The sequence below is a fragment of the Podarcis tiliguerta genome (assembly GCF_965153285.1).
Source record: "Podarcis tiliguerta genome assembly, chromosome: 3".
Classification (NCBI taxonomy): domain Eukaryota; kingdom Metazoa; phylum Chordata; class Lepidosauria; order Squamata; family Lacertidae; genus Podarcis; species Podarcis tiliguerta.
In genome coordinates this window covers 11,549,418-11,572,289 of record NC_139536.1, presented here as the reverse complement: position 1 = coordinate 11,572,289, position 22,872 = coordinate 11,549,418, and the positions used below count along the sequence as shown (strand labels likewise).

Genomic DNA, 22,872 nt, shown 5'->3' with positions numbered 1-22,872 from the left:
ACTCAGGAAAAGGCGTCATAGAAAATGTTTAAAGCCATCCAGATGTTGGGACCTGTGGCCTTCACTACGCAATTGGACTCCAGTGCCCATCAACCCCAGCCAACAATGGCCTGAGACTATGGGAATTGGAGTGCAACATCTGGAATGCCACATGCGCTCTATCCCTGGTTTAAAGCAGGGGTGGGAAACCTCAGGCCTGGGGGTCAAACATGGCCCTCGGAAACCTCCAAACTTCTATATTCAGGCCCTGGCCCTAAAGTCCTACCCCAAGTGTTTCTGCCTGGCTGGAATATGCTCTTGAACTCGTAACAATACCTCTTGCTTGTCTGGATGGAGATCAGAGGAAAGGGGAGTGTGGAAACCAGTCTCCTGTACAAAGATGACATTTGAATTCGCTTCCCGCCCCCCACTTTCGCCTCTGGTGCTGCCTACCAGTGGCCCATGTCCCTCAGAAGGTTCCCCAGAGAAGAGATTGAGGTCCCTCCATCTGAAAGAGATTCTCTGCCCCCTGGGTTTGAAGGAAGGGAGAGAGCCATACAGAGGATAGACGAGGGAGCTCTGGGCCTAATGGGTAGCAATAGGTAGGGTGTTTTTAGAGAGCAGGAGATCTTCAGACTGTTCCAAGTGGTAAAACTGAAGGAGGGTGTGTGCTGTTGGGGAAGCAACTGAGGAAGGGTGCTTCATACAGTGTGGGCAACAAGAGAGGTGAATGATTCTGGTGACAACATTCTGGATGAGGTGCAGACAATAGTCAGGTGAAAGTTCCACACACTTTCATCTGACTACTGTACATCCAAGGAACTCCAACTAGGATTGCTTCTATTTTCCCCTTTTTGTGATGGCTTTGTACTCCAACCTGTTGCAGCTATTGTTGATACTATTATTTCTTCTATCTAGTTCATTCGTAATTGGAAATCAATACAACACAATTTTTAAAAAATTCTGCATGTTTATCCGAACCCTGGGTAAGCTATGATAATTCTATACAGGTGATTTTCCCCCATGGTACCAAGTAGGTTGTGCTGACTAGCCGAACCTTAGACACCGTCCATGATTCATCAACCTTTCAGTGTGCAAGTGTCCAAACACTTGGGCAAAGGGCTCAAGCAGCATTGAAGCCAACAGTCCTTTCTTGTTGTTTCCAACTCAGCAGCTTTTATTGAGAAGGTAGACCAGGACCCCCTCCTGGATTCAGGTGGCCTCTATGTCTAGCTGTTGCATCCAATAACTGGAATTCATTGGAGAAGTATAGCTAACTGGCAGATGAAGACTTATCCTCCATGAATTTGTCAACCCCACTTTGAAAGCCATCAATCACCACACCTTATGGAAGCAAATTCTTTAAGCTAATTATCTGCATTCTAATAGACAGGGAGGAGAAGAAAAATCTCTATTCACCCTCAGCACACCTCCACCATACTTTTTCAGTCATATTTTCTCCAAAAGGACAAGAAAAGGCTTTAGCCTTTCTTCATACAGTGCTCCAGTTTTGATCATTTAGGTTGCCTTTTTCTTCTTTTCCAGTTCTGAGATATCCGTTTTGAAACAGGGTAACTGTGCAGAGTATTTCAAATACAGCCACAACATAGGTTTATAATATAAACCCTCACTTCTCCCAAAAAATAAATTAAAAAATTGTCCAGTGGCACCTTAGAGACCAACTAAGTTTGTTCTGGGTATAAGCTTTCGTGTGCATGCACACTTCTTCGGATACACTGATACAGAAGTCACCGGACCCTTATCTATAGTGGGAGGGTGGGGTGGGTTTTTTTCTCAGAAGGGTAGTAGGAGATCGATGATTGACTCAATGGGTATGGTAAACCTGTTGACGACTGTTAATGACTGCAATTAGTCCAAAAGCAAAAAGCAAGGGATCGTATGCAGATGACCAAAAATAGCTACTGGACAATTTTTAAAAAATTATTTATTTCGACTGCGTCAGACCAGCACGGCTACCTACCTGAATCTTCTCCCAAAAGCTTTCCCCTAAAATTCCTATCTTTTCGACATCATTGCACAGCAATAATCCCAGGAAGTGTATTGGTTAAACGAGGCTCAACTCTCTAGACTGTGTCTAAAGAAGGGTTGCCCAAACTTGGGTCTCCAGCTGTTTTGGGGCTACAACTCCTATCATCCCTAGCTAGCAGGACAAGTTAGAGACCCAAGTTTGGGAATCTAGAGTATCCAGATTAGAAGCACCACCAGCAAGCATCACCCAAAGGCATCTTCTGCCTTAGACAAATTCTACACAGAAGACCCAACAGAGGCAACAGTTTTGAAGCAAGCAGCAGAACCTCCTTCTATGTGCAGCATAAAATCTCAACCTCAAGCAATTATGTTGGGAAGAAGGGCTGGGCAGCAGGCAGAGAGGGAAGGAAATCTATACGGCCGCTTTCTGAGCAGACGCCACCAGAGAGATGTACAGCCAGATCGTGAGACACACATTTTCGAGAGGGACACAAGCCACGGCATGCTGAAGAAACACATTGATTAGTGAAATGCAAAGGAAGTGAAAGCAGGTTACCTGAAGGCTTACTCAGCTTTGATGAAAACATAGGGGCAGGTTTCTCCTTTTCCTTGACAGAAGCAGCTCCTCTCTCAGCTCCCTTCCCTACACTGTCTAACTTTTTCTCTGCCGGAGAAGGAGTAACATCAGCTGGGGGCGAGATCTCCTTCCTTGCTTCAGGCACTTCTCTGTCCGGTTTCACGGAGGGTTTTCCCAAGGCAGGACCTTTCTCTTCATTTCTGACTTGCACATTCTTTAAAGAAAGGTCGTGGGCCACCTCTTGGTAAGGAGATTGCCTTGCCTCCGATTCAAATGCATCACGGGGCTCTCTGCTTTCCATCTCCTTCAACACATCTTTTTCCATCACCGACTTAGCAGCTTGATAAGGAACTGTGGGGAAGTCATCCGTCTCTGGAGAGGATTCTGCAGACAACACAATTTTGTCTCCCACTTTGAGCTCCTTGGGAACAGGGAAATAACCTGCGCCAGTACGTAGTTCTTCCATGTCTAGTTCCTTCCATGTCTTCTCCTCCTTTGCTACTTCTGGAGCCCAACCAGTGGGTGCATTTTTGGGGGGTTCAGTCTGAGGCTGGAAGGATTCTAGGTAAGGCTTGCTAAGGGAAGGTGGCATCTCCTTCGGCTTCTCCTCCCAGCCTTCCTTGGATACAATCTTAGCAGCAGATGCGGTGCTTTTCTCTTTCACAGCTTCCCTCTCTTTCTGAGCAAGGACAGGTTCTTGACAACTACCAAATAAGTCACTTTTCCCGGGTGCTTTCTCGTCAGGCTCGGCATATTCAGGCACAGGTTGGGAAACACATTCTGAAATCGCCTCCTTGGATTTCTCTGCAACGGCCGGCAAACCAGATTCATTGGAAACCTTAGTTTCTTTAACTAAGTCGCACGCAATGGATATATAAGAATTCTCCAAGTCTTCCGCAGTTGCACCATTCTTATGTCCGGGTTCTTTATCGGCAGCATCAACCTTGGTTTCCTGTGCTTGACTTGTGGGTACATTCATTGCCTCCTGATACGAGGGAGGCTCCTCAGACTTCTGCATTACATTCTCGTAGTCGTTCTCGTAATCGCCAGCAAACGCTTCCGAAGGGGAGGCTTCGGTTTGCACGGCAGGAGCGACCACCCCAACAGCGCTTGCGTTCAACGGTGCTTCCATGACAATATCTGGCAAGACAGGGGATGGAGCTGTTTCAGACCCTCCTTCGAACGAGGGGCAGAGCTGCACGGCCACATTCAAGGGTTCTTGCGACGACTCGGACACCTGAACCAAATCGATCTTCGTTTCGTAAGCAAGTTTGGGGCTAACTGCATCATGAAGTTCGCTCTCATATGCTTCTTGCACTAAGTCAGGAGTAAGACCTTCGGGCATATTGGCCAGAGCATCAGTAGACGCCAGTGGATTCTCGGCTTTATCAGATTCAGCATTCTTGCCCTGGCCACTTGCCAACTCATTGTGGGCAATGCTTGGTTCCGTGCCAAAATGGGCCTTCATCTCTGCTATCTTTTTCTCATCTGTTTTATTTTCAGAAGCCTGCTCCTCCACCAGAGACTTGGCTGCGCTGCCCTCGACTGTCACAGCTGATTCAAACTTGGCACAAGTAATGTAAGCTTCTGAAAATTCTTTTGAGGCTTCTGGAGTGCTGGGGAAAGAAATATCTTCATTGCTGCTTTCAAGCTTCTTCTCGCTCTCTTTTCCAAAGTCTTTTTCTACCGGCAGAGTCTGAGCCTCCTCCGTGTCATATTTACCTACACCATCCATCTGACTCCTAGCCATTTCTTTCAAACTGCTGCTTTCATTGCTAGCCCACGATGGTTCAAAAGGCTTGAAGTCCACATAGTCGTCCCTTGCGGAAAGGTCCACGAAAGCCATACTTTCGTCAGCATCGTGCTTTCGGTCTTCAAGAGATGCATCATTATCGTGCTTCACAAACAGCTCGACAGGAGATTCTGGAGAAGAGTCCTGCTGGTGCGGAGATAGTTTTTCTATATTAAACACTTCATTGGTGCCTACTGGTTCCTTGGTCTGAGATGAAAAGAATAGCCCTGTCCCAGTGTCAGAGGGCACTGCTTCCGAAGGTTTCGCTTCTGAACCACCAGCATCTTCAAGGAACGGGTTCCGTGCGTTTTTGGTAGCAGCGGTAAATGCCTGGCTTTCAACCTGACCGTAACTGCCCTTTGTAGGTAGCCCGCCTGATACTGCGTTGGGGGCTGTGTAGTCTTTAAAAGGATTGGCTGAGAGAGGAGAGAGAGAAGGAAGAGAAGCGGTAGCGTCAAGGGGGGCTGCAGCGAAATCTTCTCGCCATGCACGACCCAGCTGCTCCTGCAAGTCCATACCTTTGTCTGTGGCCGTGGACAGAAAGGAAAGTTAGCGAAGAGTGCAAGTGGTCTGAAAGTTAAGGCAAGTTTTAACGACAAGATCCCCCCCCCCCCAAAAAAAAAACCACAGTAGCTAGCTCTCAACGCTTACAGCTAGAAAGGTTAGTAGGGAAAGCATGCAATATTAAAGCTAAGAGAGGGTAAATGTAAATGAAGCAGCAAATGTTGTGCAATCCAATAAGGTTAGGGGAGAGCTTAGAGCAATGCAAAGTACACAGGTTTTGCAGAACAAGCCTGAGAAATAGGTCTCGTTCTCCTACCCACTCTTTTTTTTTTTTTTTTGAAAAAAGCAAGTGAATAATAACAACCCCGTGATGAAATAATATTGATGTTCTCTTAACCATAGCCAAGAGAGTAGGAGAAGGCATTAAGTAAAGCATTTCCTCTCCCTCCCAAGTCTTCAACTAAGGCTTCCATATTTTGAAGAGAGAGAAAAGAGGACGCTATGACGGCCATTAAAGGCAAATGAATGCGGTTGGTCTCAAATCTTACCCCTGAAAAAGAGGGTGTGTCCTAGGAACTGAGGACTCACCGCAATCCTACTTAGCACCAACTATGCTTAAGACGAAGTAGGTTCCCTCTAAATCAGCATTTGCAAACCAACTTCAAGCCAGGGTAACAAGGGGAATCCTGCTTAGCATTAACCATAGTTAAGAGCCAGTGTGAATGTTGACAGTAAACTGGGGAATAAATACAAGGAGGAAGAGGAAAACTCAAAGAATCTGAAGCCCAGTCTCTTAACTATATACCGTATTTTTCGCTCTATAAGACGCACCAGACCATAAGACGCACCTAGTTTTTGGAGGAGGAAAACAAGGGGGAAAAATATTCTGAATCTCAGAAGCCAGAACAACAAGAGGGATCGCTGCGCAGCAAAAGCAGCGATCCCTCTTGCTGTTCTGGCTTCTGGGATAGCTGCGAAGCCTGCATTCGCTCCATAAGACACACACACATTTCCCCTTACTTTTTAGGAGGGAAAAAGTGAGTCTTGTAGAGCAAAAAGTACGGTAATTAAGAGATTGGCAGTGTTACCTTCATCATACACCCGACAGGTGAAAAGACGAAGCCATTTCAATTATGGCAAACTGCATTAATGCTAACAGTTCATTAATTGTAACCAATTAGAGCCAACTCTGTATCAGCGAAAGCAACTACGCCTTTAATAGTTATTCTGTTAATAGTAGCTACAAGGTGTTCCTAGGGGAAAGTTCCAAGAATTCATGGACAGCTGCAGTTTAACTGCAAGACACAAACTGCCCAAGTTTGAATTTTGAGCCGCTTCGAAACAAACAGAACATGTTTTGCAAATTTAGAAGACTTTAGTATTCTTGGATCCGCGACAACTTTTTTTTAGTAAATACATCTAGAAACTATTAGTGGGAAAGGAAAACGCAAAGGACACGGAGGGGTGGGGGCATACTCTAATGCAAAAGGCTAGCTGAAATAACTTGCCTGCAGAAGAGTGCATCAGAGGGTCAGATGCAACAGGAAGAGCAAAAAGGGTCTCATCTGAAAAACAAATACAGTATGACCTCAGCAGAAATCAATGTGGAAAATGAGCTCAAAGAAGGGAAAGAGGGAGAAGAGAGTATTCAGCATTCATATTTTTAGCAGATATTGTACACCCATGTTTAAAAAGAGCGAAACGAGAGAATTCGCATGCAGGATTACTCTGTTTGTCACAAAGTGGAAAAGCTTCTGCTAAGGAACACTCCTCCCCATTCCACCACACACACACACACCCCGGCCACTTGCCCCAATCTTAGCTGCAAGCCTAAATAGGAACGCCCAGGAATATTGACTCAGGATCCACCAGCCAAAAAATTCCAGGGCGTTTCATCCGCTACACTTATTTGCTAATGTGGGTCGTTAACAGGTCACTTAAAACTCCACCCAGAATTCCACACCAGCAGATGTGATTCACACGGTTACTCTCCTAAGATGAGGATCAAGAGTCCCTAATTTTAGCACGCTTCCCCCTCCACACATTCGTCCCCTAAACATATGAACATTAAGTACGTTAAGGAATTGAATCTCTCGGGGGTGGGGACAGCTATTGCTAATTGACTGCAGAAATAAGGAAAATATCATAGAATCATAGAATAGAATCATAGAATCATAGAGTTGGAAGAGACCACAAGGGCCATCGAGTCCAACCCTCTGCCAAGCAGGAAACACCATCAGAGCACTCCTGACATATGGTTGTCAAGCCTCTGCTTAAAGACCTCCAAAGAAGGAGACTCCACCACACTCCTTGGCAGCAAATTCCACTGTCGAACAGCTCTTACTGTCAGGAAGTTCTTCCTAATGTTTAGGTGGAATCTTCTTTCTTGTAGTTTGGATCCATTGCTCCGTGTCTGCTTCTCTGGAGCAGCAGAAAACAACCTTTCTCCCTCCTCTATGTGACATCCTTTCATATATTTGAACATGGCTATCATATCACCCCTTAACCTCCTCTTCTCCAGGCTAAACATGCCCAGCTCCCTTAGCCGTTCCTCATAAGGCATCGTTTCCAGGCCTTTGAAAATATGTTTTAATATAATATTTGGGATTGTTTTAAATGCTACATAAAAGCAAAGCAGGTTGTATAAAACCATGAAATAGCATAGGCAGAATCAGTGCACTGACTTAACAGCCTCAAGAGTGCATGTATGTTCACTTACTCCTGTACTAAGGTTGAGCTACCATATTTCCACTGAAGCAAACAGCAAAAGAGCTTTGATTTAACCATTAGCCCTCGCCCAAGTCTTATACGCCCTCCAGTTCACCTCTTGCGATCAACTATTTCAAGAGCGTCGTATCGGCAGGATAATTACTAGCTACCCTTCCTGACTGATCCAAGAAGCAAAAAAAAGCGTTATGCAAAGGGCGCCAGCTGTGCCCCGCAGAAGAGCTCTGCCAGAGCCTCACTTAATGAGGCAACATGTGAACTTGGTGGGAAAGCGATTAAAGGACTATGAACGAGCCAGTGCACATCTACGATGATGCAGAAGCTGAGCAATGCACACCATAGCAGCTGACCATCAACAATAGGGAATGGCTGGCTTGAATCATGCACTATATGGTGTCGTGTTTGTCATGAGGCCGGAGGAACATCGCCCGGCTGTGAGGCGTGAAGGCCGCTCCCTGCAAAGCCCTTTCCACCTGGCCTAGGGGGCAAGGCCCAGACTCACCAGCCCCTCTGAAGAGGCTCCTCATGAGGCCGGAGGAACGTCGCCCAGCTATTGTTTCATTGATTTATTTGTTTAATATGCTGCAAACCGCGTTGAGATTTTTATTTTAAAATATAAAGTGGTATAAAGGTAAAGGGACCCCTGACCATTAGGTCCAGTCGTGAACGACTCTGGGGTTACGGTGCTCATCTCGCTTTATTGGCCGAGGGAGCCGGCATACAGCTTCCGGGTCATGTGGCCAGCATGACTAAGCCGCTTCTGGCAAACCAGAGCAGCGCATGGAAACGCCGTTTACCTTCCTGCCAGAGTGGTACCTATCTATCTACTTGCACTTTGTTGTGCTTTCGAACTGCTAGTTTGGCAGGAGCAGAGACCGAAGCAAAAGGAGCTCACCCCGTTGCGGGGATTCGAACCGCCGACCTTCTGATCAGCAGGTCCTAGGCTCTGTGGTTTAACCCCCAGCGCCACCCACGTCCCTATAAAGTGCTATAGAAATTTATAAATAAATAAATAAAGCCTGCTGGATGTTGTTTACATCTCCCAAACCTCGCAAGTGCATGCCCAAAGGGACTGTTTTCAGGTGCCAGCTGCAGAAAGCATCACCATTGCTGTTTTTTAGTGCATACCACCTACATGTTTTTGCTGAAAATTCCTTGGGTGGCCAAGGAAGCCAACATGAATAGAATGCATTATACTGGGCTACCTTCTAGAAGGCTGATTAGCAGCCTCAGTTATTTCAGAATATGGGAGCCAGACTTCTGCCTAGAGTTATGCCACACTGAACGGAACTTGTTTTAAGAGATCTGCCCCGGCTTTCAGTGTTTTTATGGGTCCAATTCAAGGTGCCGATTTTGTCCATACTAGATAGCAATGGCTGCCATACAGTCAATCTCTACTGGCGAATAAGTACCATAATTCCAAGCAGGAAGAAAGACTTTTCAGTGGTGAATTCTTTTCTCTAGAACGCCATCCAATTATCACTATTCTGGCAACAATATTATTATTATTATCCACTGCATTTAGTAGGTCTTTCTCTGCTTCCTGCAGTTGCTTTCTCTCTCTTGTGTTTTAAAATAAAATAATTATATTTCTATTTAGTTTTATTGTTAGTCCACTTTTTTATTCTGTTATTGCTTTGTCCTCGTTAGCAAACAGTGGCCTAAAAACATCAAACATACACCATGATTAACATTTCCCAACTTTCTTAGGGTTGTGTGGAGTTACATCATACACACCCACACACCCTCTTGGCCCTGAAACTGCTGAGGAACACAAAACGGGGGAGATGCTTTCCAACCTACACTTAAATAGTGTCCTGCTGTTACGTACACATTCTACTTCCAAAGCATCAAGTATAAAATGGAGCCCATTTGGTCTTTGATTTCTTGAAAGTATTAATCCGCACAAAGAGATCAGATTACTGCACTGCTCAGGTTGCCAAGTAAAGCATCCGAGAATTAAGGAATGCTAGATTGCCTCTGTACGCTTACTCAACAAAGCAGAGATCCGGCGGAGGAGAACAAAGATGTGCATTGCAAAACCAAGGCGCTATTAATGCACGCATTTATTTGCACAAGATGCAGAAAATGGTGTGGGTGATGATCTCATCTAAGTTTTTACATTGCCTGATTTCCCACACCAAGTAAATTTTAAGGGACAGATTATTGTTATTTATTGAATTTATACCCTGGCCTCCCTCCTGAAGAAGCCCTGGGTTATCAAAATTGTGTAAAGGGAATTATTAAGAGGATGGCTGAAGAACTTCGTGGGAAGCTGCAGAGTGCAAAATTTATTGCTACATGGCATCTGAAAAACAGCCTTCTCCATATTGTAGGTTACTACTACAAAATTAATGCTGCAGAGTATAAGTGCTGCTCATGCAAGCAGAGAGTGGTGCAGACTGATACAACATATTTTGCTTTGAGTTTATACTGCTACCCTATTATCTGTTAAAAGGGCTTGAGAAAGTGTGCACCATGAAGTCCGTTTGGAACATTTTAATTATTTATGCACAGCTAGACAAGCATCACTTTGGACAATGAGTTATGAGATGGATTTCCACATTAAAATTTGACCTTAGTGCAGACCTGATAGCTGAAATGAGAACAATTAAATGGTATTGATGAGGACTGTCAGACATTTGAAATGTTTATTTATTTAAACATAGAATCATAGTATCACCCCCTGCAATGGAGGAATCTCAGCCTTTTTAATGGATCGTTTCTAAATGTGCATGTTATCAAAACCTTTCCAAGTTATTAAATTGCAAAGTAGCAGCCACTACTTATCATCAGAAGACAACACTACCATTAATATCTATTCTTTTGGCTTATTTAAAGTTGTAAATGCAAAACTGTCTTAAGAATTGTCCCTTGGTGGCATACAAATACGAAATGTAGGCATGCAGACTCTAATATTGAAGTTATGCATCCATTTACTATTTCAGAGAAGACACACCCCCTTTAAGGAGAGGAAGCACTAAAGTCAATGAGGCGGCAAAACAGGAATTATTTGTTCTGCTGCACAGGAACACACCTCAAAACCCTTGATTCCACAATCAACAGGAATCCTGCTCAAAGTATCGTAACTCCTGGTCTCATTCAACATAACTATCTCACACTGGTGTATTAACTCCTATTGGCAGTGGCTCTCCAAGACTGAAATACTGAACCCTCACACTCACAAGAAGTTGATACATGAAAGAGAAGGGTTCAGAGGTCACAGAAGATAGGATTAATGGGAAGGGGCCCTGTTTGCCCCTAGGCCCCAATTTATTGATCAATGTAATTTAGTTATTGTCAAAGGCTTTTTAAAAAATGGAATGCAAGTAGTAATCCCTTTAAGGATACGTTTTAGATTCACATTTATCATTTAGTTGCTTTCAAATGCTTACAAAAGAAGAAGGGTATAAATACCATCTTAAATGATTTGCCAAGAGCAATCATCCATCCTAGAAGGATAAGAGCTAGAATTCAAGTTGATTGCCACTTAGGATGGATCATCAGGTATCAACAGTGGCACACAACCCCCCCCCCCACACACACACACCACCCTTCTCAGCTTCCTGGGATTGACTCCTCCCCTTCCTGAAGCACCAACAGGAGAAGTGAGGCTTCCTGGAACACTATAACAGGAGAGGTGAGGCTTCTGCTTGCCAGGTGCATAGGACAGTACCAAAACATGGCAAGTAGGAGCCTCTATACTTTGGCCCCAGAGCGGCTTAAATACTAGTCCAGCTTTGACTACAAAAGCATTCGTACAAGCACTGGAATGAAAAACAATGAGAAAACAGATCAAAAAAAAGGCCACCGAAAACTTACTTGCAGCCATTCTGGCATTATTACAAAGCCATTACGAACTTACAACTATTATGCAAATTCAACAGTGAAATAAACAATGGACATTTGTACAACAGTTGCGTCCGCTGACTTCCCAGATGCTTTCATTCCCTGCTTCCGTACACATTTAGTATGTACAGCTACAACTGGGTTTCCCCCTCAATAATGACTAGACTTCCATAAAATCAAGCTTGTTTTGGCTGAGAACAGAAGGTAATGATATAATATCTGTTCCCTACATACTGGCGTTTGAACCTTTTGAACTCAAATCATAACCTCCAAAAATATTAAATTGCTTCAACAAATCTGCATACATTTCTAAACAAGAAAATACGCCCAGTGCAACAACAGAGAAGGGCGAAACCCATTTTGCAGAAGTCTTCCGAAACAATGTTATCAGAACAGTTACACTCTGCCAAAGCTATCACGCTTGAAAACACATAAGCTCTTGACAATCATGAGGTCTCCATACAAGCAGACTTGCAAAAGAGACGTCACAGCCCAATCCCTGTCTTATTTGCTGTACTCTGGAAGAATTCCCAGGGCTCCACTGTTTGCAACTGTTTCCCACTTATGCCTGGGAAAATGTAAGGCTCTCTCAAGCTCATTGGAAGTATGGGCAGGGATGGGTTCAGAGGCCCATGTTGGAAGTCTGTGCCAGTTTTTGCTAAGCTGTTGCAGGCAGGCTGCCAGTGTGGCTAGCCCACCTGTCTGAGGCTCTCAGCCTGCGTGAACTGGCTGGGGAATAAAAGCTCTGTGTGGGGGGAAGAAAGCCCCATGTGTTCTCAGCAAGGCATTGTAGAGGGATGCAAGCAAAACAGTATACTGAAGGAAGGGGAAATGAGAGAGAAAAGACAACCAGTGGAGAAGGCTGAATCCCCAAGAAAGAGCGAACACAGCGAGACACGCAAATGCGAGGGGAAAGAATAAATTTTAGAAATTGAAAGATTTACATGTGGAGAGATGTGTGGTAGTGTAAAGAGAAGGATGTGTTTTGAAGGAGCATGTGCAGGGAAGATTGGCAGGTGGCAGAAAGGGTCTGACTCTACGTCAATCGATGCATTGACTCAAGACAGCCTTGTGGAAGTTCAAAGTTGAGTACATATTGAGCTGGTGATGTCAAAGGAACAAACAACTACCTGACGTTTAGAAGACATCTGAAGGCAGCCCTGTTTAGGGAAGTTTTTTAATGACTGATGTTTTGATGCGTTTTTAATCTCCTGTTGGAAACCACCCAGAGTGGCTGAGGAAAGCAATAATAATAATAATAATAATAATAATAATTGCTTGGCATTCTTATTTTTCAAATAAGCACATATTCCCACCCACCCTTCAGGCCAAGCACTGAGACTTGAAGGTCAGCAGTGGCGAAGCTACATGTGGAAATATGGTCTTTAGGAAGAACCAGAAGGGACATGATGGGTTAAGCACTAGCCCTCCTAGGCACAAACCTCCTGACTGGGAGAGATCCAACTGCAACTCCTAGGATGAGAAGCACATTGTAATCCTGAAGGCAGGGGAGTGCCTTACATCTGATCTTTTTAAGCTACTCTGGAAAGTCTTTGATGTGAAATAATGGGATAGATGCTTTAGATAAAGGGGGAGAAGAACAGATTGGAAGGTAAGTTGACTACAGGTAGAGGGAGAAGGCAGTAAAAGTCGTGAGAATTGGGGGAAGGGAAAGGGAAACTGTGTGTTATAGTGGTGCAGAGAGAAGCAAGTTCTGGAGTACAGAGGGGGAAAACGAGGGAGGGTTTAACAGGGGTTTGTTTCACTGAGAAAAGGGACTTCATCCCAACAGCATATGAAAGCTGAGATGAGCTAAAAGTATGTGGAGAGGATGACAGGTATTCAAGGTATGTTTCTAACAGCACACCTTCTCAGGTAAACATTTGGGAACAATGCAAATACCCAGTGACATACTCTTGAGCTGCTGCCAAAACTTTAAAGTTGTTATCCTTTAATATTATTGTAAATAGAAATAGGATTTATGGTGAAACCCTACCGGAACTCCAGTCCTTGATTTCAGAAGGAAAAATGTGATACAATTCAAGAAGGCATTTACATGCGAAGCCTACCAAGACTTAACTAAAGTTGTGCATTCTCTATGTATACCACCAGAGGTGGGGAAGCCAAAATGCTGCTCTCCAGATGTTGGTGGTAGACTACAGCTCCCATCTTCCCAGATAATCAGCCATGCTGGATGATGTAAGCTGTAGTACAACATCCCAGTCTCCCTCCAGGTCAATCACGAGCGGTAACCAAGACAAACCACAAGCTCACGTTCCGATGAAGCACCAAGGAAAACTATGACTTAGCTCACAGCAGGACCAGATAAGCAAAGTAGCCACAATCTCCTTTCTAGGGGGACCCCCACACATTTTCACGCTAAACCATAGTTTAGTTTGATGACTTTGGCATATTCTTCTCCCTGTTGCTCTGCTATGCCTTCAGCTTGACTGGAGACAGCCTGTATCTCCATTCAAGGACTGATAGGGTCTGCTCAACCTGGCGCAACTCCATGCCAAGTACAAAAATGTGGCGGGTTCTTATCCAACAGATGTTGTTTGCAGATGACACAGCTTTGACAACGCACTCTGGGGAAGCTCTACTAAGACTCATCTCAAACATTTTGCCCAAGACCGCAGGGAGTTCAGCCTGACGAAGACCAGCATCCTGAGTTATGATGTCGCCAGCTCTGAACTGGGGACCACACACTAGAGGTGGTAGGCAATCCCGTCTACCTGGGCTCAACCATAACCAGCAACCTCTCCATCGACTGTGAGCTGGACAAGCCTATTGGCAAGGCAGCTATGGAAATGGCTTGCCTCTCCAAAAGGGTTTGATAATAATAATAATTTATTCTTTATACCCCGCCCATCTGGCTGGGCTTCCCCAGCCACTCTGGGCGGCTTCCAACAAAACACTAAAATACAATAACCTATTAAACATTAAAAGCTTCCCTAAACAGGGCATGGGAGAATGTGATGCTAACAATACCACAATGAAGGTCTACCTGCTTGCGTGTTGAGCACGCTGCTTTATGCAAGTGAGTCATAGGCAAATTACAGCCTTCCATATGCAGTGTATCAGAAAGATTTTGGGCATCACATGGCAGGGCGCCAAGTTGACGACCAGAGTTGAAAGTATCATTTCCACTGTGTGTGTGTTTCTCCTTCTTGCATACTGGGACAAGTGATCTGTTGTAAGAGCAAGCTACCATCAAGCAATGTAGCTGAGATCATAGAAATTGTAGAACTGTTGCATTGGACGGGATCCCGAGGGTCATCTAGTCCAACCCCCTGGCGAACAGACACCTATCTTATATATCTGAGTTTCTAACATTGTACTGTGCTGTTAGAAGATCTGGCTATGTGGCGGAGGAATCCCATATTGGGAATCCCAGCTTTCATGTTGAAATAATGAGTTTCTAGTCCTTAAGGCTGCAGAAGCAAACTTGAGAACATGTAGGCAATCTGATGAAGACTCAAAGTGGCTGGGGAAGATAGCACTCCTGGATTCAAGAGTTTTCACTGTGGCCAGCTGGATGCCTGTGGGAAACTGGCAAGCAGAACCTAAACACAAGACCATTCTGCCCTCCTATGGCTTCCAGTAACTAGAAGCATTGATACCTTCAACCATAGAGAAAAAGCATAGCCACCCTGGCTAGTGGCCATTGACAGCCTTAGTTAACTATGCACTGCATGAAGTACTTTCTATTATCTGTCCTGTATCTTCCAACTAGATTTCCACAAGCTGTATATTTATGAAAAAGGGAGAAAAACCTCTATCTACTTCTTCTGTGCCATGAACTCACCTCAACCTGTCCTAGCACCAACCTACTTCTTCCCTTCCGATTATCACATCCCAGGTTGTTCAAAAGACTAACTGCAAAATTAGGCAAATGATAATAATAATAATGCAAATTTGCTGAAACTGCATGATTTTTGCAAACAGCAGGGTATGAGCTTGTTTTTGACAAGTTAAGGTCATGGCTAGATGCAGCATCTTCATAAACAAGAATCTGGTTACACACCAGGAAGCGAGATGCCAAGGTCAAAAGACTGAGCAGGATTTCAAGCACCTCAATTAGAAAATGCATACTTCCATTTATATCCACCGCAAGCCAGTTTTTAGCCAAGCACTTCACAATCTAGAACTGAACTCCTGCATTTAAATAATATGCACAGTGTACACATAATGCAATTCCTGTGCTAATAGTCCATATTTACTCTCTTACTAATAACAGAATAAAAAATCTGCTGCGGGAGGACAAACTATTAGAAATGAGTCAGAGATAGCTGTTAACTATAGAGGATGCTCAGAGTTAGAGCTTTATCAGTTCTTAGTGATTGTTCATTGGGCTCCTACATCCCAGCATCCCAGCACCAGCTTTTAGTAGAGCAACTCCAGCCAAAGAAACAATTCAAAGGCTATAATGGTAAAGGTACCCCTTGACCGTTAGGTCCAGTCGTGAACGACTCTGGGGTTGCGGCGCTCATCGCACTCTATAGGCCAAGGGAGCCGCCGTTTGTCCGCAGACAGCTTCTGGGTCATGTGGCCAGCATGACTAAGCCACTTCTGGTGAACCAGAGCAGCGCACAGAAACGCCGTTTACCTTCCCGCCGGAGTGGTACCTATTTATCTAATTGCACTTTGATGTGCTTTCAAACTGCTAGGTGGGCAGGAGCTCGGACTGAACAACAGGAGCTCACCCCCTTCGTGGGGATTCGAACCACCGACCTTCTGACTGGCAAGCCCTAGGATAGCTCAAATGTACTCATCCGCTGGGGTTGCTAGTGCAAAGCTCTGAACCATACTGTCAAGCCATGTGCATTAGACTCCTCCTCCACGAGACAATCCAACCATGTGCTGCATTAACAGGCAAGCCTCGGCTACCCACACAAACACTCCATTTGAATGAATCAGCATGAAGAGAAGTTCAAAAATCGCTCTCAACATGTGGATTGCCAATAAAGCCAAATACTTTTCAAGTGAGCATGGTTGTTCACACACAGAGCACTCTTACCTTTCTGTAGTATGAAACAACATTCCACTGAAAGAGAACAACCCTTCAAAATTCTTTGCTCGTCTCAAACAGGAAGCAAAGCTTGCATTACATAAATATTTCCAAATTCCTTGTGCTAAATTCACAAAATTCAATTCTGTATACACCGATGTATTAAAAGTTAAGTAGTATTTCCAGTGCTAAACTAAGTAGCTGCAGAAATATGCCAAAATGTATCAACATTATTATTTAAGGGCCATGACGGAATCGACCTGCCCCTATATACTGTGCTACTGGAGAATTACTGTGTAATTAAGCATTTTGCAGGAGGGAGCTGACAGAATCCGGACCTGTGTTACTTCAGAATGCAAGTTGTGGTTGGTGAGGGGACATATATGTTTTTAATTTCCCACATGCAAAAACCTCTCTGTACGTAGTAAACCAGAATATCAGGGAGAGACAGCTTTCGATAGAGTAATCTCCCTGATGGGTTACTTTACAACATGCAAGTAGTGTGTCATATGGCAAGGCACAAATGGGACGCACCCACCTGCTGTCAAGTGGGGGAGAAATGGGGAGACCTACCTAATCAGCACATGAAAAGACCAACATTTTAGTGAGATCAAATGAAAGATTCACTGGGTTCTAGAAATGATGAAACTGCAGGAAGCGGAACACCCCTTGTTTTGAATCTGGGGGAAAGGGGAAATAGTAGCATTTTCCAAAATGAAGGGGAAGTGTAAGATGGAAATACTAGGAGGAAAGACACCCAGTTATTGATGGGGGAAAGATGGGGGAAATGTGCAGCCAGAGATTGACAGCACAGTAGCAAATATGTGATTGATAGAGTAGCAAAGTGACGTTAACTGTATATTCCATAAACAAGGATAATACACCTAGTTAATACTTGGATGAATACCCAATATTCTCTGGAGATCAGACAGCAGCTCCACAAATGTTTTCTCCCTTCAGGACTTTGGCAAGTTTCTGGTTCCATTTAATTCTAACCATTCTATTTTTCAGAAGTCGCTTTTCATTTAGGAATGATAAAACCACCAGCCACTCTCCCAAGCAGTCACAGAATTCTTGTGACAATTCCCACCCTGGCCAGATTTTAAAGTCCAAGTTCTTCCACAGAAACACACACACACACCTTCTTACTATATAAATGTTTGCAATACAAGGCAAGTATTTCTTGCTGTCATTTTTAACTATCTTAACTATTAATCCACTTTTATTTGCATCTCATTTGTGGGCATCAAGTTTGTAGTTAAAACACATCAAGTCCGTTTGTAATTGATCTGATACTTATACAATGTTCTTTCTACCGAAGTCTTTCCTTTCACTCCTCTTCGCCCTACTTTGAGACTGTACCTTATTAAGCTTCAGAGTGTTTCGATACATCATTCTCTTTCTTGTAATTCCAGGAATCTTGGGCACAGCCTAGGCTACCTGAACAATTGCATCTTCCTATATGAACCTCCCAGTGTGATCCTCAGGTGAGCACCTTCTCTCAACCCAATCAACTTCAGAAGCACAGTTGGTTGTGACACAAGAGAGAGCCTTTTCTGTGGTGGCTCCCATATTGTGGAATTCCCTCCCAAGAAAGATTAGACTGGCTCCAACTTTATCATCCTTCTGCTAGCAAGCTAAGATCTTCCTGCTCAGACAGGGCTTTGAAAACTAAGGTATTGAAATGCTGATCAATAGCCTACTTGTTAGGGTAACTGTATTTTCCCTGCTGGTGCTAAATATGTACTGATGTATTTTAATTATTATTTTAACTGGTTCGTTTTTATTGCTTTGTATTTTATAATGTTGTTTTTAAATGTTGTAAGCCACCTTGATTCTCAATTTGGGAGAAAAGCGAGGTATAAATACACTAAACATGTTTTGATACATTGTGCACAAGTGCAGAGAAACTACTTTCACTACACTTATCCCCTAGGATGGCTAAAGGGCAAAGAGCATCTATTCCCAGATTCCTATCATATACTTCTATCAAGAACTACTTTAGAGTTCATTCTGAATGCAGCACTGTCAGAGAATATCCAGAGGCTTTAAGACCCATCTCATAGCATACCCATCTCATACACAGAAAGTGAGCATCCACAGACATGCCTCTAAAAACTAATACTGCACTATTTCTGCAGCATCCATTTTTGTTTCTGCATTATTAAAGGCACTACCAAGAATGACAAAGGGGACTGGAAAATACTACAGTACTTGGATTTCCTGCTGTTTCATGCTTATTTCTAATACTTAAAACAGCATGAAACTTGGTGGGAATTTAGTGCTGTATTTATTATGCAGCTGCTGCTTCTCTTTTCTTTAACATTTTATTTTGATTCTGTAACATTAACAACAATCAATGACACCAAAGAGACTGTAATATGTAAGTGTGAAACGCACAACGTATGAAATTAGCACATGAGCCTCGCTCTCTTTTTTAAAAAGAATCGTAATATTATTTTTGCATTTGTATCCTCCCAGTAAGTCTCTCCATAAAGTATTTTGTGAATCTGGTGCTGACATTCTCCTGCCCAAATCATTCCCTATATCACTCCTCTAGTCTCTGTTTCTATTTAAGAACAAATGCTTTCCGAATCCTTTTCATGTTTCTAAGGGGCAGATATCTGCATTTCAATGTACACGGGCTTTGCTAAGCGCCTTGGATTTCCAGACTGAAGGCACAGAAATCTTTGAAAGAAGAGAAAGAGAAAGAGAGGCAGACAGAGAGAGAAGACTGCATAATGCTCCCGTCTGGTGCGGATGCTGGGCGGTGGCAGGAGGCTGAGTCAAGTTTGCTGGTTCCATATACAGGAAGGGAGGTGCTCATTCTGAATCCTGCCTGCTGTAAGGAGGACCAGAGCCATCACTCATCTATTCTAGATCCAGTGGGTGCAAGGAAAAGGCGGGCTCTCCGTGACAATAGACGGGCTGGATGTAGAGGCTTCAGTTAGCCTGCAGACAAAAAGATATGCGGAGCTCCAATGCCTATGCTAGACAGTGGGAAGGACTGGGGGTGGGCTCCCCCCCCCACTTAACCCCCTTCTTAATCCTGAATGAAAAAGGGGGGCTTTTCTAGATCAAGAAAAGAACAAGGCACAAAAGCAGCAGGAATGTGAAGTAAGCAAAGAGGAGGAGCATGAATTACATGGGGGCGGGTGGGTGTTGAACCAGTTTCTTGCATTAATAGCTACTGAAATTGAAAAGTCTCCAAAAGTCAAAAGACGGGAGGGGGGCGGGATGGCAGTTACCCCACCCACCTTCTCAGCACACAAGAATTCTTCCCTGCGCTGCAACTATTCCTGTAACCCCCTAGATTATTTTTTCCTCTCCTCCTCTCCAGTGTTGGCATTCGGAGCCCGTCAAACAAAATGCCTTTGGAAAAGGCTGGTCGACAACAGGTTCCAGACACAAAGGAAAATCTCAAGCTCTTCCCATGACAGATGGCAAAGCGCTGCTTACGGCCCCCTAAGTATTCTTTAGGGGAAAGTGGCGAGAGAGCCTGCGTAACGCGCTCGCTTAGCAGCAGAGCCTTTCCCGGACCTGCTACGTCCACGCGCACGTGTACCCCACAAAGCGCCTGCCACTCCCATCTGCTCCATTGCAGAGCCCACCCCCCTCGCCAGCCCGATCCACCTCGCTGCATTTCCAGCAGATCACCTTACAACCCGAGAAAAAGACCCCCCCGCCTTTTGGCCACTTGGGCTAGGACAGTTATTCACCTTCGCCAACGGAGAAGTCTCTGTAGCGCGGGCGCGCGCACACATGCACACACACCGGCCACTCCCTTCAGAAAAACCAGTCACTCTTCCTGACCACGGCCCCCCCAGGACCCTCTTCTCATTGTGCCGCACAATCAGACACCCCCGGCTCCCCAATACATCCACTCACTCCTTCCCTGGCCACCAGCTGCGCCTCGATCACCGCCCCCCTGAACCCCCAAACTCCCCACGGCCACTCTTCCTCCGCATCCCTACCTCCTAAGCCCCTTCCCCACTTTCCCCCTCGAGGAGCTCCCGCCGCCTTTCTCTACCCTTACCTGCAACGCCTGGTCCCCCAAGTTCGTCCCTTGCCCGCCCCCCAAGTTCGTTCCTCAAGCCTTCCGTTTCAACAAGTCCTCCAGCTCCCCCCCCCCAAAGAAACCCCCGATCCCTCCTGGCTCCCCGACACGGCTGCCATCGCCGCCAAGGACACCTCCCCCCCCCCAAAGGAAACATGCCTCACACCCCACCTCCCCGCCATTTTCCTCACGGCTCCCCAGCCTGCCCCTTCCCTTCCCTCCTCCCCCCCCCCCCAGGAAACTCTCTCCCCACAGCCTTGTAAGGCCACTCCTGTTTCCAACCCACCCCCCATAAGTCTGAGCCCACCCCCCACGCGGAAACTCCTCCCGAAGCCCCCCATCGCCACAAAGCAAATCGGCCACACCCCTGAGCTCCCCTCGGGGGAATCTCCCTCGGAGCTTCCCTCCCCCCCCCACCTCAAGACTTCCTCAGTTTGCCCCCCTGCCCCGCGCGCGCGCGCACACAAACTCACCCGGCGAGCCTGAGGCTGCGCCCTTCTTGGCAGCTGGGGCGGCGGGGGGCTCGTCTCTCTTGGGCGGCAGCGGGGCGCTGCGCGGAGGGACGGCGGGGGCGCGGGGCTCCTCCCGGTGCGGCGGAGGCGGCGGCGGCGGGGCGCTGCGCGGGGGGTCCCTGCCCTTCCCCTCCGGCAGGGAGAAGTCGGAGGCGGATGGAGAGAAAGGGGAGGTGGTGGAAGAGGGCGCCTCCGGGTGGCTGGTCCAGGCCGGCTGGTGGGGGGCAGGCGGGGGCCCCGGGGGCTTGTCGCCCAGAGTCGGGGCAGAGGCCGGGGCGGCGGGCTTCCTCTCCCTCACTTCCAGCTGCTCGTCGTCCACTTCGTCGTCGTCGTCTTCGTCCTCTTCCTCAGGCTCGCCGTCGTCCTCCGCGACGAACTGGTACTGGAAAAGGGGCTGCTGAGGCTTCCACTGGTCCTGCCCTCCGGCTCCCCCCGAGGTGGCGGTGGAAGAGACCAAGGGGGACTGGTCGGGGTCGTCCATGGCTCCTTGCTTCGGCTTCTGGGCGAGAGAACAATGAGGAACGGGAGCAAGTCACTCGCTGCTGTGCTGCTGCTGCTTGGGCGCAAAGGAGGCGAGCGAGAGGGATGGGAGGTTGGAGCTCGCCTCGCGCACCGTCGGAGAGGGAGGGGGGAGAGAAAGAGGGAGGGAGAAAGTGAAAGGAGGAGGACCCAAAAAAAACGGGGGAGGGAGGGCGGCTGCGCAAATGCCTCCGGAGGAGCCGGCGCGATGCCTCGGGAGGGGAAAAGGGGCGCCGCCGCCGCCACCAGTGTCTCCACGCCCTGTTGAGTCACAGAAGCGCGCGCAACTCGCAGCCTCCGCGCAATGAGCGGGCAGAACTTGAAGCAAGTCTCAGTTTCCCCCCCCCCGTTCTATTCCCCCCCCCCGGGCGCGCTTTGGAACGTGAGGACAGCCCAACAGGCCAGTGAGGAAGTGGGCAAGGGAGGGCGCTACCAATTAGAGGAGGAGGGGGAGGAAGATGAAGCGGCAGGCGCGCGCCCTTGCGCTACTACGGCTCCTCTTTATCATGCAGCAAAGAAAGTGGCTGGTTTTGCGGAGAGGCTGCTCCTGGCGGGGGGGGGGAGGTCCTGAAGTGGGGAAAGTTCGGTCTTCGGCGCGCGAGGGCGGGGTCCGGACCGGAATGGACTCCAGCCACGCTTCGCCCTCCCCTTTCCGAGCATCTTTCAGAGGAGGAGCCGGGGAAGACCTCGTGCCTTTCGGGGAGGGGAATGTTGGCTGGCGATTTCTCTCCTGTAAATTAGCTTGTTTTAAGATCCAAGCTGACGTCGTCGCTTCAAGGAGGTGCTTCTTTCACCAAGCCTGTTTTGAGTTCTTGCCTGGGGGGCGGATTACATATATTTTTTACGTGACTCGTTTTTCAAAAAACTTTGGATATGGAAAACTTTGACAGCCGTTCAGTGGCTAACGCTGCTCAGAGTAGACCCACTGAAGTTAATAGGCACGATTGACTTAGTTTTAATAGGCCTTTTCTAGGTAGGACATCATTGAACGCAACCCTTTAATTTGTACCTGCGCAAAAGAGATGCCGTGGAAAAACATTAAGACATTCCTTGGCGATTTTTAATTAAATTGCCGGCTTAGCATCCCTTTGACATTCCCCTGGGCATAATAAGGCTGGTCACTATGAGAAAAGAATGCTGTGCTGCATGGGGCTTGGGCTTAATCCGGCAGGCTCTTCCTAGGATTAAGACCAGAAGTGGTGCAGAATTAAAGCTGCTAGCACAGTTGCAAAGCTAAGCAGGGTCTGGTATGGTTTCAAATTGGTATGGGAGACCAAGTGTGCTGCAGGGGGTTGGACTAGACGACTTTCAGGATCCCTTCCAACTCTACTAACTCCACCTAAACATTAGGAAGAA

General features: G+C 46.3%; 1 protein-coding gene across 4 annotated transcripts in view; it reads right to left on the bottom strand.

The window, feature by feature from the left end:
* RTN4 (reticulon 4) overlaps nucleotides 1–22,133 on the bottom strand; it is a 73,887-nt gene extending 51,754 nt beyond the window's left edge. Inside the window, exons 1-3 of one of the 4 annotated variants that reach the window (XM_083432503.1) lie at nucleotides 20,959–21,847; nucleotides 6,350–6,406; nucleotides 2,525–4,861 (exon numbers count right to left, since the gene is read on the bottom strand). In XM_083432503.1, coding sequence (XP_083288629.1) covers nucleotides 2,525–4,861; nucleotides 6,350–6,406; nucleotides 20,959–21,478 — 2,914 coding nt within the window. In that variant the 5' untranslated portion in view covers nucleotides 21,479–21,847. Of the gene's footprint in view, nucleotides 1–2,524; nucleotides 4,862–6,349; nucleotides 6,407–20,958 lie in introns of all 4 variants that reach the window. The other 3 variants (XM_083432504.1, XM_083432505.1, XM_083432506.1) reach the window with 3 other exon arrangements.
* Between the last annotated feature and the right edge of the window lie 739 nt (nucleotides 22,134–22,872).